The 14,983-nt window shown below is 37.0% G+C and overlaps 2 protein-coding genes across 20 annotated transcripts in view; one reads left to right on the top strand and one right to left on the bottom strand.

Annotated features, from left to right (window-relative positions):
* Positions 1-10,370, top strand: part of TCERG1 (transcription elongation regulator 1) — a 52,463-nt gene extending 42,093 nt beyond the window's left edge. For 18 of the 19 annotated variants that reach the window (XM_043465094.1, XM_043465097.1, XM_043465093.1 and 15 more), the window contains 6 exons: positions 3,813-3,977; positions 4,231-4,413; positions 5,817-5,996; positions 6,659-6,742; positions 7,945-8,045; positions 9,229-10,370. In XM_043465094.1, coding sequence (XP_043321029.1) covers positions 3,813-3,977; positions 4,231-4,413; positions 5,817-5,996; positions 6,659-6,742; positions 7,945-8,045; positions 9,229-9,430 — 915 coding nt within the window. In that variant the 3' untranslated portion in view covers positions 9,431-10,370. Of the gene's footprint in view, positions 1-3,812; positions 3,978-4,230; positions 4,414-5,816; positions 5,997-6,658; positions 6,743-7,944; positions 8,046-8,864; positions 8,961-9,228 lie in introns of all 19 variants that reach the window. The other variant, XR_006268985.1, reaches the window with a different exon arrangement.
* Positions 10,371-13,387: 3,017 nt separating this feature from the next.
* On the bottom strand, positions 13,388-14,633 carry GPR151 (G protein-coupled receptor 151). The gene has a single exon (XM_043465080.1). The coding sequence runs from the start codon at positions 14,606-14,608 to the stop codon at positions 13,388-13,390; it is 1,221 nt and encodes a 406-aa protein (XP_043321015.1). The 5' UTR covers positions 14,609-14,633.
* Between the last annotated feature and the right edge of the window lie 350 nt (positions 14,634-14,983).

Raw genomic sequence — 14,983 nt, 5'->3', positions numbered from 1 at the left:
GTAGTGTCACTAAGCTGCATAGATTTTCTTTATATTTTATTAATTCTAAGATGCCCATTAAATCCAGAACTGGTTATTAGGCCGTTCACTGGTGCTTGCCTGCTAACATTTCAAGGTTCTTCATAGGCAGTAGCGTTTAAATTTTTCAAAAAGCTTCTTTATATTTTTTGCCATCTACAAGATAGCATTTTGGCGACTTTCTAATCTTTTAGTAAACATATCTTACATATGAATTATTGCTTATCAGAATTAAAGGTCAGCTATTAAAGATTAATGAATTCCAAATGTCATTTGATAGCGGTGTCATGAGTGAAGAGGAGCACACCACTGGGGAGGCAGACTGGTAGGGAGGTGGCACCAGTGGTGCGTGAACCATCAAAACATGCAGCCGCTCTCCTCAGTGACCCTGTGTGCTTTTGAATGGAGAAAAAGAACCTCTGAAGCTTTATTATTCTTGACATTTAAATTTGCTTCTTATTCCAGAGAGTTAAAATATTTCAAATTCTATTAAGAAATGTTGTTACGGAAGTAACACCACTCTTCTTGAAAAGAAGCCTCTTTAATTGAAAAATAACAACAGTTTAGGTGAAATAACTTTTCTCAAAAATAACTGAGATTTCCTGATGATGTGATTTATTATGCTTCATGGTAGATTTTTCCAGAATCATTTCACTATTAACTTTTTTGGGAGTAAATGATTGTGCTTCTCAGAGGAAGATTGAGTTTTACATAAGCATTTTGTCTGTTGCATTAGAATCATGTCAATGAATTGTTTGCTACGATTGACTTTTAGTAAGAACTTACTGATATCATATGATTGTTTTAAACAAATTGAATGTTTTTGCATTTGTAACTGATGTTCTTTTTCTAAACATGTTTTTCGGTAGCTGTTTTATGTATTGTTTTATAACAAGTGAATAGACTTTACAATTTTGTGCTGTGTGGCCTGCCAGTCAGTTCGTTCTGACAGCTGTTCAGTTACTGATAATGTAATTCTCTGATGAGGAAAGAATTGGCATCTCCCTGGTGGCTCAGATGGTAAAGAATCTGCCTGCTGTGCAGGAGACTTGGGTTCAATCCCTGGGTTGGGAAGATTTCCTGGAGAAGGGAATGACTACCCACTCTAGTATTCTTGCCTGGAGAATTCCATGAACAGAGGAGCCTGGCAGGCTGCAGCCATGGGCTCGCACAGAGTGGGACACAAATAAGCAACACTTCACTACACTTGTGTGGTGCTTTTAGCCTCTGGTACATTACTTTGGGGGGGGGGGGGTTCTTTTCTTATAAAGTAATGAGAGTTGTGTCCAGAATGTGTTAATTAAAATAAGACATTGAATAGACACTGCATCTATATAAACTTAATTATTCAGCTTTGTTTTCTTTAGATTGTAAAATTTGAATTCTCTAAAGGTTTAGCCTTGTACTATTACATTGATGGGGGGAGAAACAGGAAATTACTAAAGTGAAACTTTTCTTAGCCAATTTAAAGAATGCAAAGTCAATTACTAACAGATTTTGAAAATAGAGGTTTAAATGTATATTTTATATTCAAATTTGAGAAGTATCCGGCTAATGAAGTTTTATCTCTTCATGACTGCCACTGTATATTCTTAGGACATGTATTGGCAGTACATTAAAAAAATTTTTTTTAGTATTTATTTACTTTTGGCTGTGCTGGATCTTCATTGCTGCACACAGGCTTTCTCTAGACTCAGCAAGTGAGGGCTACTCTAGTTGTGGCGTGTGGGCTTTTTGTTGTGGTGGCTTCTCTTGTAGAGCAAAGGCTCTAGGGTACATGGGATTGATAGTTGTTCCTTGCAGGCTTCCTTGCCCCACGTCATGTGGAATCTCCCCAGGCCAGTGATTGAACCCATGTTCCTTGCATTAGCAGGAGGATTCCTTACCACTGGACCACTAGCGAAGTCCTGAAGTACATTTTTTAATTGCATTTTAACTGTGTATGATTGAATTGTATGAACTGATACATTGGAATCATGAATGATACTGACTTTTGGTGAAATTCTTTCTCTTTAGTTGGGACTTTTCAAACTAGAGTGCAGTCATCATTTTCATGTAGCTTTCATGGGTAGTTTTATTTAAAAAATGCCCCTAAAACTTTTACTGGACGGTTTTGTTTACCAAAGTAGCTACCCTCGAGTTTTTGTTTGTTTGATAATAATTTTATTATTATTATTCTAACCAATTTTTATTAGTGTTTCAAATAATTTATTTTTTGGAACAGCAGATTTGAAGTTGCACATAATAGGGTTAATCCTTTTGTAAAGTTGGCATTTTTCTCTCTTCCCTCTCTTTCAAATTAGCTGCTAAACAATTTTTGTTACAACACATTTAACTGAGGAGACTATTTCTCCCTTAACTAAACAGCTTAGTTGGTAAGATGCTTTCATTTTTAGAGAGAGGGAAATAGGGACAATAGGGTCTTGAATTGTTGCTAATGACAATTGACATTTTATAGGTTAGAAAGATTCTTATTTGATGCAGCTTAGCTATTTTATTAACATAAATTTTGCCTTCTGGGAATTTGATGTTCATTGTGTCAGATACAAAGTAGATAAATGAACAGAAAAATTGTTACATTGCTATTACATCAAGTAGTTCCTTTATTGCTATATAAAAATACTGAGTTTATGAGTTATTTCTTATTAATCCAAACAAAGTCAAGAGCACAGTTCCGTGAGTGGAGAAATCCACTGAATAGTTCTTATGTTTTAGAAAGTTCTCTAATACAGAAGCTCTGTTTCTTACAACCTTATAAGTGTTTTCCAAAAAGGACATCCACCTCCCTTTTAATCCTCTTTAAGGAGAAATGAAGTTACAGGAGAAGGAGAGGGTTGAAATAGACCTAAGGAATGATTCATTGTATTTTGTGCCCCCACGGAAATTCTGTTTCCATTCCTAATTTCTCATTCCCTTGGTCAGATGGGGAGACAGCATATTTAATCCCTACGGGGAAGAGAGGATCTTGACATGGTCAGAATCCTCTGCTGAAATGAGTTTAGCTACCTCAGATGTCTTCGCTGGTAACAATACACAATAACCTAAATGAGACTGGATTTTAAAATGGATCCTCAAAGTGCATAGAAACAAATGCTTGTTTATTCTCTTCTTCTCGTATTAAAAAATAAAAAGTACAATTTGGAAGAGGCTTTTTAAGTATTGCATATGTTGACACTAAAGGATTGATATTATATCTTTAGTATAATGTTACTAATTTGGTACTTCATTTGTTAAGAACATTAATTTCATTGACACATATTCTGGTGAAGGCATACATGTTTAATGGCTAAAAAGTGCAAGAAATCTGAATATAGGTTTTTTTGTTTGTTTGTTTTAGAAATGACTAATTATGACCATAGAAATTATATAGTTTTCTTATACATACAAAGGTAAAAACATTGCTCTTTTTTAAAGCAAAATATAAAAGTTTAGTTTTTGTTTTTACACTTTTGACAGTAAGTTTCAGATTTGTGATAAGACTTGCTGTTTGGGTGCAGCTGTTTCCAAATTCCTCTATTAGTTTTAACAGTTGTATTAATCTACTTTTAAAAAAATTCTTACCATCTTGATGTTGAACTATTTTTGCCGTTTGTTCATAAGCCTGAATTTTATTTTCTTATAAAAGAGCAATTCTGATACTTTAAAAAAATTTTTTTAACTAAATTCCACTTTAAATGCATTAAACAAATTATTATCTTTAAGGTCAGTGAGCTTTGTTCTAGTTGTAAATCTTTATGAAGAATTTCTCACGGCATATTGTTTTCCTCCCACCTTACACCTGTTTTGAAATATAGATTAAATCGGATTTCTTTGAGCTACTATCTAATCATCACTTGGACAGTCAGTCTCGATGGAGCAAAGTAAAAGACAAAGTAGAAAGTGATCCACGTTACAAAGCAGTGGATAGTTCATCCATGAGAGAAGACCTTTTCAAACAGTACATTGAAAAAATAGCCAAGGTAACCCATTGTGTTTACTTTTATGGTAACCATGGAATAGTAAAATCGTTAATTGCATTACAAAGGTATTCGCTACTTCTTCAGGGTTTAGAATTTTTCTTGTTGGTATTCCTAATAGAACCTTTAGTAATTAATTTTGGAACGAGTATTTAGGTATATTCTTGGTAAAAACTAGGTTTGAAATCTTGTATTTGGCAGACTAGTTATTCTGTGGGGTCATATGTTAATGGAGTTGGTAATTTCACTTTTACAGAACTTAGACTCAGAAAAAGAAAAAGAGCTTGAAAGGCAAGCCCGCATTGAGGCAAGCCTTCGAGAACGAGAAAGAGAGGTTCAGAAGGCTCGTTCAGAACAAACAAAAGAAATAGATCGAGAGAGAGAACAGCACAAACGAGAAGAAGCTATCCAGAATTTCAAGGCTCTTCTGTCTGATATGGTATATATTACTGTTTTGCTTTTTTCTGTAAAGTACTATTAGAAATCTTTTATATTACCTCATTAGTGGACATTATTTACTCTGAGAGTTGTAATTTAGTAAGTTACCTATAAAGTATTTTAAAATTGAGTACTTGGTATTAACACCAATAGAATAGGGAAACCTAGTTATTTAATATTTTCAGAAGTTTAATGTTTTGTGTTTGTAAAATTTCATAATCTTTTAGTCTCAGAGCTTTTAAAAAATTGTCCTTGATGAAGTCATCTTAAATCATCATACACTTGTATGAGACTTAAAAAAAAAAAATCCTCCTGTATTACCCAGGTTGTTCAGGTATGAAGGGTTTTTTGTCCCTACAGTGAATGCCCTCAGGCCACCCTGCTGTTCTGCTTGCTTTTTCCTCCTTGTCACTGTCTCTCCTACTATTTCTTTTAACAAGGCTCCTCTCATCACTCCTGTTGCTTCTTCTGATTTCTTCCCTTGCTTCTGCTGGTCTGTTTTCAGTGACCTTTTTTTCTGTTTCCTGCACAGTTACAGTTATTTCCTGTTTTCTCTCCCTGCCTCTGCTTCCCCCAGATTCATCCTCTTTATTGCAATCACAGAAATCTTTGTAAAAGGCACATCTGATTCTTGTCGCTCTCCCTGTTGCTGAGGAGGGTGAAGGTCCTCGCTACTCCTGGCAGTTCTTTTTTATTTTGTATTCCCAGTGCCAAGCTCAGTGTTCACTTGACATGTTTTTAGGTACTTGTTTTTTTGGGTAAATAAATGTTTTTATATTTTTCTTCTTTATTACTTTTTTTGTCTTTTCAGCATCCTGTATTTCTTTGTGTTGGCAGCAGTGTGACTTAACTTGTAATGCCATTGCTGTCCATGAAGCATACCTTTCTGCTGGTTGCTGACCCAGCCAGAGCTATCACGTTGTCTCTTCTCTTATCTTCTTAATGATGTTCATTCCTGCTTGTATGTGCAAGTGTCACTTCCAGGATATAGTTAAGTCCCAATTTGACCTTGAAAAATCTTTTTTTTTGGTCTGGTGAGCTGCTTATGCTGTGAGACTGTATTTCCTCTCTTATTTATATCCATTTCTACTACTAGAAGTTGGTAAGATCTTGAGTAAAGTACCTAGGTACTGAAAGTTCTTAGGGGCTGTGGTTTATGGGAGATAAGTTCTCTTCATCCTTCTCGCCTCTCAGCCCATACTGTATAGCTTAGATGTGCTCTGGGAGATGAGATTTCTGGTTTTAAAGAAGTAGATTTTCAGTGACTGGTTGGCTAAGATGGAATCATCAGGAGCTTCTTTTATTAAGGGTATTGTTCCTAAACAAAATAAATGAGTCTTTTATTGACAAAATATAAAAAGATAAGTCTTGTCTCGGGTGATAGATAGCATTCTCTGTTTTTAGGTACGTTCTTCAGATGTGTCCTGGTCTGATACTCGGAGAACTCTACGGAAAGATCACCGCTGGGAATCTGGATCCTTGTTGGAAAGAGAGGAGAAAGAGAAGCTTTTTAATGAACACATTGAAGCACTTACCAAAAAGAAGAGGGAGCACTTTAGGCAACTTCTGGATGAAACTTCTGCAGTAAGAGTCCTCTACTTCTCTGCTTTAATCTGGATGAATCTTTGTTAATAATTCCTATAAGTAAAATATTGATATGATTTTTAATGTCATTGTCTTTAGAGCCATTACTGAAGTTCATGGGTTTTATGGCTCTTCTCTGATTTTTTTGTTTAAGTGAAATGATACTCTTACTATTTAGAACTTACTTCATTTTACTGTTTTCAAGCTCATACCTACTCCCTGAGTAATTCCAGATATTCTTACCTGTGTGTGATCCTTGATGCTCCCTGATGGTAGATTTAACAGGTCCCTCCTTTTGCTACGTTTTCAGTTTGGGGCCTTGGTCCCTTGATTGGCAGTTTGTGCTCTCTGCAGGTTTTTCCTCTTTGATCTCTTCTCGGTGGTGGTTTCTTCAGCAGTTATGATATTGCCCATGGAGATACAGGGTTTGCAGTTAATTGTCATAGGCCACCTTGACTTGACAGTATGGCCATGAAAATAACTTGTGGCAAGCCAACAAAAAGAAATTGCATTAAAGCTGCCTTCCTCTCTGTTACTAATCCCATTACACTTGGGCCTAACAAGAGATTGCAGATCATTGTGTGATATGATGTATGCATGTGCTGCAATATCACCCCTCAAGAAAAGTCAATTCTATTTTTTTATTCACTTGTCTTTCAAAGATTACCTTAACATCCACATGGAAAGAAGTAAAAAAAATCATTAAGGAAGATCCTCGGTGCATTAAATTCTCCTCCAGTGACAGGGTAAGATAATTTTGTCTGAGATTTACTTTCAGTTTATAAATATTAATTGGGTGCTTAATCAGCAATACTAGTATCTTGACTAAAATGAAGTTGATGGTTTTAAGTGAATAATGTTTAAATGTATGAGAAATAAATCTTGAGTTTTAAGTTTATATTTTCTTTCTTGTATGATATATTAGCAAGACAACACAAGAGGAACTTTAAAATTTTAATCCTTGGGTTTAAACCTGTGTTTTGGGATCTTTTAAGAGATTTAATGAAGCTGTAGTTTTTATTTATTGTATAGTCAGGTCCCACTAGATATAGTCAGGCTGACAGTTGGTGCTAGGCTACCAAAAGTGCTTAACCCTTACAATCACGCTAGCAGCAAAACGTAACATGATCTCTAGTTCTTAATGTCCCGGAGACTTTGGAGTAGGGGAACCTCAGCTGTGTGAACCTTGTAGAAGCCCTCTTCTGGTGCACTCTGACTCCTGTGTAGGAAAAAAACTCACAGGGCTCTTTATTAGTGAATGATGTCAAGGAAAGTATAGCTTATTCCCATCCATTTTGTCCCTTGGCCTTTATTTTTCTTCTTACCATCATTCTCATCCTGGTTGGTTTCTCTAGGTCTAGAGTTTAAAAAGCCCATCATCTAATATTCTTCCCCCTCCTGCTCCATTAAATTTTAGATGTATGAACCACAAAATATACATGGTTGGAAAAGAGTGGTAAACGGATAGCTGAGAGATCCATGCAGTCAGTCTCTTAACTTTTTCTAATTGTTTAGAATTAACAATGTCTTTTTAAAGCTCGGAGTTTCTGTGTGTCTTTGCTGGTCCCTTACTAAGCTCTCTTACTGAGCTAAATGCTCAGTTGAACTTAGAGTGTCTACCACGTGAAGTTGTGATGAAGGGTAAAGGAGATATTTTATAAAAGCCTCAGCACAGTGCAGCACATAGCAAGCCCCCAATATATGGTTATAACATAAACCATATATTAGCTGCTACTAATATATGGCTTCTTATTCTTGCTCTTTACCTTTAAAATGTACGCTGCAGATTTTACTTTTAATGAATGTTGCATGAACAGAAATGTGTCTTACTGCTTTTTTCTTTTGAATTATTTTATGTTGTGACTTACTGGTCATTAGTTTAATAAATAATTGATAATAATTTTGGAATTAGTGGAATTTTCCCCCTAATCTTACTGTCTTTTTACAGAAAAAACAAAGAGAGTTTGAAGAATACATCAGAGACAAATACATCACAGCCAAAGCTGACTTCAGGACGCTTTTGAAAGAGACCAAATTTATAACATATAGGTATGTGCAATGAAATGTTTCATATCGCCAATCATTGTCTTTACTAGTCCTACTCTGATGGCCAAGCATACTTTGCATTCACACACATGTTGACATTGTTAATTTTTAGGACTAAGAAGAAGCCAACTTTTCTCAAAGGCTGAGTACAGCCCATATCTACCGTTTTTTTGTTTTTTGTTTTTTTTTTTTAAGAAAGGGCCCAGATGTTAATTCTTATTTTGTGTTACCCACCCATCTGTTTTTTAAACACTCTTTTGTTTTTACTTCACTGCTTTTTCAGAAGTATTTTCAAATATATAAAAGTTGTATTTCATGAAGAGACTTTTAAAAAAAAAATCTTTCACTGTCAATTATCTTTGCCTCCTCTGAAGACTAAGTATTTAGTGTGTTCATTCTAAAGCTTGAACTCATCCTATTTAAACTCAGCAAATGCATTTTTTCTCAGATGAAAGCAGTTTGCTGGATACTTTTAAATTAAAACTTCAAAACTATAAAATCAGCACTTTAAAACAAGATCTCGCTGTAACATACCCAGTAGTTCCCCACCCCCTAACAAGTTGTCATCGGGAAAACAGTTTTATATTGCTTAGCAGTCAGTGTGCAGGAAACTATTTTTTGTTTCATGCTCCAGCTTTTCTTCTTTTAAGAGAAAAATTTGAAACATCTTAATGAAGGGTATGCACGGGAGGATAGATAGTGCTGAGGGTGTGGTTTTTAGGATTTTGTCATTGGATTTTTTGGTCAGGATCCTTAATGTTTTGCATCAGCTTGGGCTTTTAAATTAGATGTGAAGTAAGACTTCTTTCTACATTTTTGTAGTTAATTTAGTGAAAGATGTGAAAGTGAAAAAGCTTGTGAAAGATGCTGGGATTGGCAGCCCCGCAGACTGAAGTCCTCTGTTCATCCACAGAACAGGTACAGCACGGGCAAGGTTACCCACCCACCCTCAGCCCTGATCTGGAGGGACCACCAGCAGGGGTGGGAGGGTAATTCAGCTTCTGAGGCCCTTTCACTCCTTGGAGTCTTTGCTGAGGCGACTTACAAAGGTGACCACTGCAGTGAAATTTTTCTTTAAAAAAAAAAAATGGAAACACAATTAGGAACTAGATGGACATTTCCAGCTCATTTCTGAAAGACCTATGAACAGCAGTAAGTAATTCTTGGACTTCTTTTCTTATTTCAGATCCAAAAAGCTAATCCAGGAATCTGACCAGCACCTGAAAGACGTAGAAAAAATTTTGCAGAACGACAAACGGTATCTAGTACTAGACTGTGTGCCAGAGGAGAGGCGTAAACTGATTGTGGCGTATGTGGATGACCTGGATCGCCGGGGTCCACCCCCACCTCCCACAGCGTCAGAGCCCACAAGACGATCAACAAAATAACTTGGAATACTCTTCCACAGGGTGTCTGTTCATTCAAAACGCTTGCATGAGCCAGTTTTCAGGTTTTTACATGTATGTGCATTAGTCAGACTATTGCAGAACCATCTGATGAGCAGAAGGAGAAGCATCCGTGAACAGTTTCTGAACAGAGAACACTTTGGAAATATTTATGCTTTTCTTTGTATGGCATGACTGACTTACATACTCAAATATAGGCTGTCTCTAGTAAATCTAAAATCTTGAAGCTAAAAAATCATCATTTTATGAGATGTGGAAGTCAGTGACTTTTGGTGATGTTCTTTCTAGCAGTGTTATAATACATGCAAGACGTAAGAGCATTTGTGGTTTGAACTTGCAAGATGCAAATACCACAGATTCCCAAAAAAAAAAAACCTAAGTTAGGGTTTGTTTTGTTTTGATTTTGTTTTTTAAAGCGGGTAAAAGAAAAAAACACTGAAAATTGAATTCTTATCTTCCAGAGGCTAAGATTATTATAATGGACATACTTTGACCTTTGTCTCTAAAGAATACTTTAGTTTCATTTGTTCACTTATGTGCTTTGATTATCCCCTTTGAATTATAGGTGTTGTTTAGCCTAAGAGAAGATCTATTTAGTAATTTCTTCTCAGGTATGGAGCCACAGTCATAACTAACATGTTGGCCAGACTAGGACTGCTGGTTAAACACATTTTATTCACCATTAAGTGATCTCTATCAATATTCTGGATTAGACAACAAATTTACCTTTCTTGGATGTTCCTTGTAAACTATACTCCTATTTGAATGTTAATTTTTTGTTTCTAAAGTTTTAATTTTAAGATGTTTGAATGTTCAGTTTATGTATTTGAACTACAATAAACCAACCCTTTTTATATATGTGGATTGTATATGATTATTGTTATATAATGTATAAATACTTCTTTTAAACCTGTTCTTAAAAGCAGCAGCAAATGTAATTTGGCGCAAAGAAGGTTTGAATCTTGAGTATCACGTCATTTTAAAAGGCTTGAATATAATAAATTACTTGTACCATAAAAGGGAAGAAATTTGTAAAGAACCATTTTGGTGCTCAGTCTCTTAGCAATATCTTATTGCTTCATAGCAAGAAGATGCTGATTTTTGTTTGTCTGTTTTCTTGTTCTCATCTTCTATATTAACATATTGATGAATGCCTTTTTGGATTTCTTTCAGTGTGTTGAGTGCATCATACCATGAAACTTAACTTTGATTCCCAGTTACTCTGTCTAGCTTTACCTCTCCAGTTTAGAAAGATCTCTATTTCATTCCTTCATAGATTTCTAGTTTGAATCACCACCTTAAATAAAATGTTGAAGAAAAAATATGTTAATAGGATAATTTATTTTCCCTGTTATCTCGCACCTTCTACAATGGCAACAAAACCTTAAAAAGGGACGGCAGTAGGTATGTTTTATATGCATAAAGACCCAGACACACATCACACACATACCAAAACACAGTCACATCTCTGTGATATAGTGCTTAGCTTAAATATATTAAGCGCCACAGAAATTATGTGGACTCTATATGTAGAGCTGGCTTCCCTAGTGACTCAGATGGTAAAGAGTCTATCTGCAATGCAGGAGATGTGGGTTTGATCCCTGGGTCAGGAAGATCCCCAGGAGAAGGAAATGGCAACCCACTCCAGTACTCTTGCCTGGGAAATTCATGGACGGAGGAGCCTAGTGGGCTACAGTCAATGGGGTCGCAAAGAGTTGGACATACTGAGCGACTTCTCTCTCTTTCTGTATGTAGAAACCCGGAATGGGTTATCTACAATTTTAACCTATAAAATTGGTAATTAATGGGATTTTTACGTAAATCCATTGAGTGACTTTGAAGTCTGAAGTGAAACTGAAAATGTGTGACAAAAGAAACAACTATTATAGAATTAAGACTGTTACAAAGGTAAAGTTTCTAGAATGCTTTGTTACTCTGAAATCCACATAATATTGTTTGTCTGCTCAATACGCTCTGTTTCTCACTGTAGAAAACTGAAGAAAATGGTGATACCTATTTTAGTTTCCTACTTTTGCTGTAAAATACTTGGAATTAACTTTTCACATATGGTATAAATCCAGCTTTTCTATGCAGATTTCTTTAAGAGGGCAAGTCAAGACTTTGTATATTAGGATTTTTTTTTTTTTTAATTGAAATACAATTGATTTGGAGTATCAGGTTAGTGTCAGGTTACAACACAGTGATTCAGTTGTATATATACATATCTATTCTTTTTCAGGTCCTTTTCCCTATAGGTTATTACAAGATAACAAGGATAATTCCCTGTGCTATACAGTAAGTCCTTGTTTATCTCTTTATTAGTAATGTGTGTATGTTATACCTAAACTCATAATTTACCACACACACACACACACCCCCATTAGGTTCTTAATGACAGGGTCATTGTAGTTACATTGTGTTTTCAGTATCTTCATTTTGATTTGGTGCTTATCAGCAAACTTTTTAAGAATACATGATTCCTTGCTCTCTGATACCTGTGCCAGTGTTAAGGTCTTACCTTCCTGTAAAGCCCCCATGTGCTAAATGATAATTTTGAAAGCAGCATTCAAGACAAAGCTTTTAAGTCTCCAAAACTTTCTGAAGCAAAACATAATGTTTTTATTTGTTTACAAGTTGAAATGTCAAATAGTGAAAGCTTACATCCTCCATTTACTATAGATAATGATCACAAGTCTTTAATTCAGATAGTTCATCACAGTTTTAAAGGTAATCCCATTATATTACCATTGCCTCACAAGACAGTATTTTAGATACCTGTGTTTATTGTAGTTTAATGCGCTCTTGTGAGCCTTAAAATGAAGTGTGTTATGAACCAAGGGAAAAAGCCCTATCATCTGTGTTAAAAAAGTAAATCATGACCATTTATAAAGAATAAACAAAGCCACAGACTATACATTAAAAAATTCCATCCACAGCATGTCTTTACGTTTCCTCTATTGCTTAGCCTAAATGCAGTTTTGTTTTCTCCAGAGAGAACCCCTCAATGAAAATATCCCAGAATTCCATTACAGAGTAACCAAAAATCATGGACAAATATCTTTTTTCATATTTAATAGGGGAAGACATATATCAATTGTTTTATTGGGTGTGTTTCATCATGCTATACATTTAACAGTTATTGCTTGTTACTCAAATTATACTGGTAATATATTTGGAAACACTAATTTTACTGCTTAAGTTCAGTGTTAACTGCTAAAATCCCCAGACTTAGAAACTGGAAACTCACTGAGGTGCTTTAAAAAGATCAGTGAAGCAGATTTTTTTTTTCATTTATTTTTATTATGAAGCAGATTTTTGTATGAGGCAAAGTCTGAATTTACTTAGACTTTGCCTGTAAAATAAGCCATGTTTTGAAATTAGCTCAGAATAAGGATATTCCTTATTCTGCAACATTCAGTCATGGAAATTATGAATTTTCATCAAGTAAATTAACATTCCTAAAGCAAATGAAGATAACATTAAAATTTACATGTTAGATCTCTTAGAAGTAGATTTTGAGCTCTGGTTATGTGAAATAAGGTTTGATGGGTAAAGTTAGCAGGTTCAGGAAGAAACTAAAAGGAAGGAGACCGAGCCTCTGACAGACGAGCTCTACTCTAGCCAGTACACAGCTGGCCCTACAGACTACCCTGGGAAACAGCCACTGCAGAAAAGTGAAAAAAGAGCTGGCCTTTCTAATCACTTGTGACAGAAGCATCTTAAATACAGCAGTTAAATCTTTGACAGCCAGATGATAACATAGTTATTCTAATATGATGTCCTACTTACCAAATTGTACATTTTGCAAATGCAGACTGCAAAGCATTTTTGTAATTCCTAATGGTATTAATTCTACTATGTTTCATATGGCAAAGTCAACGGTACTGATAAGCAGCATTATAAATAAATACAGTAACCACAATTTGTTTTGCTTCGAAACTATTTATCACAGTCTCCTGTCTCTTGATCTTCGTGTTCCCAGGGGATAGGGTCATTGTCCTGTACACAAGGGGCTGCGTCTCTGTCATGCCAAAACTGCTCGACATCAGGGAGGATGGGAATCTCTGCCTTCTTGGCTTTCTCTTTGCTGAAGGAAGGAGAACCAGTTTTCTCTTTCTCTGACATGGGTGGTGGGGATTCTGGAGATGGAGCACTGTCAGGAAGGACCTGGGAGTTACCAGCTGGTGTCTCCTGAGACTCTGAAGCAGGTGGATGTTTTCTGGTTACCATCCATTTCCATATGCCTTTCAAGCCTTGCTTAAACTCCTCTGACATCACTAGAAAAATGAGAGGATTTGCTGAAGAGATGGAAAACATGAGGACTTCAGACAGGGCTATAAAACCTTGCGGTGGGGTCGGGCCTCCAGCCTTCAGATGCCACATCCACAGCCAGGCTATCCATTCAGGAAGCCACAGGATAGCAGAGGTGATGGCAATGCTCAGCAGCATCACTGTGAGTTGCTTTGAGCGCATCTGGTTTCTAAGATTTTGAGTCTTAGTTCCTCGTTTCTGACATTGGCCATAAGCTCTCCAGAAATAAAAGCTGGCAGAGAGTAACGGGAGGCAAAATGCCAGGAGCGGGTAGAGCTTACCAAACGTTGACGTGAACGCTCGTGCCACAGCGGGCACATCCACGAGGCACATTTCCACACCTGCGTGATGCCTGGTGGTGCTGAAGAACCATTCTGGCAGGGGTAGCAGGCTCGCCACAGCCCAAATGGCAGCCAGCACGGACCAGATGGTGCAGTTGTGGATACTCACTGGTTTGGCTGGGTCACATGCATACATGAAGCATACCTTGGCCACTGCAACGATCGTCAGGCTCTTGGCTGCCATGCACGTGTGGATGAACCAGTCAGAGGACTTGCAGACAAACCAGCCTAGATCCCAAACACCTCTGGAGTATGCTGTGGCTCGGACAGGTGCAGAAAACAGCAGGAGAGAGAGATCAGCCAGGCTGAGGTTGAGAATCAGGGAGTGGATCATGGATGGCTTTCCTTTCCAAGCACTGTGGAGGAGGATGCCAATGACACACAGATTCCCCACGAAACCCACCAGGCAGACAGCCACCAGGAGAGCTGGGACTATGGTCCTCCAGTCCTTGGAGTCTGAGGGCAGGTAGCCGCCGGCAAAGTGGAGGTGAGCAGAGGACACGTTCATGGTGTTGGAGTCTGCCAAGGCAGCTGTCAGCGCACCCCCTTCCATCTAGTGCCTACTTGCAAAAGTTAGCTTCTTTTTGTCTTTCTGCCTTGGCTCTTTGATGTAGGAAATCAATACGTCATCGTCAGTGTCCAATGACACCTCTGGGCCCTCCCCTTTATTCCTTGAGAGCAGACTGTGGAGAAGGTTGGCTGCTAAGCTCTTTGCTGTGTGTGCTAGTCCTTGACTGCATTGAGTGACAAGCAGCAGGAGCTCGTGGTTGCTGCTCATTAGCAAGTCTAATAACATTGTCAGCCCAGCGGAGTGAAAAACTCCCCGATAGACCCATCAATGATAAATGAGAACATATATGTAAGTGGGTTATGTTCCTGGGGG

This window comes from Cervus canadensis, chromosome 4 (assembly GCF_019320065.1).
Source record: "Cervus canadensis isolate Bull #8, Minnesota chromosome 4, ASM1932006v1, whole genome shotgun sequence".
Lineage (NCBI taxonomy): Eukaryota > Metazoa > Chordata > Mammalia > Artiodactyla > Cervidae > Cervus > Cervus canadensis.
Note: the sequence above shows the minus strand (reverse complement) of the source record. Positions and strands in the feature narration are given on the sequence as shown.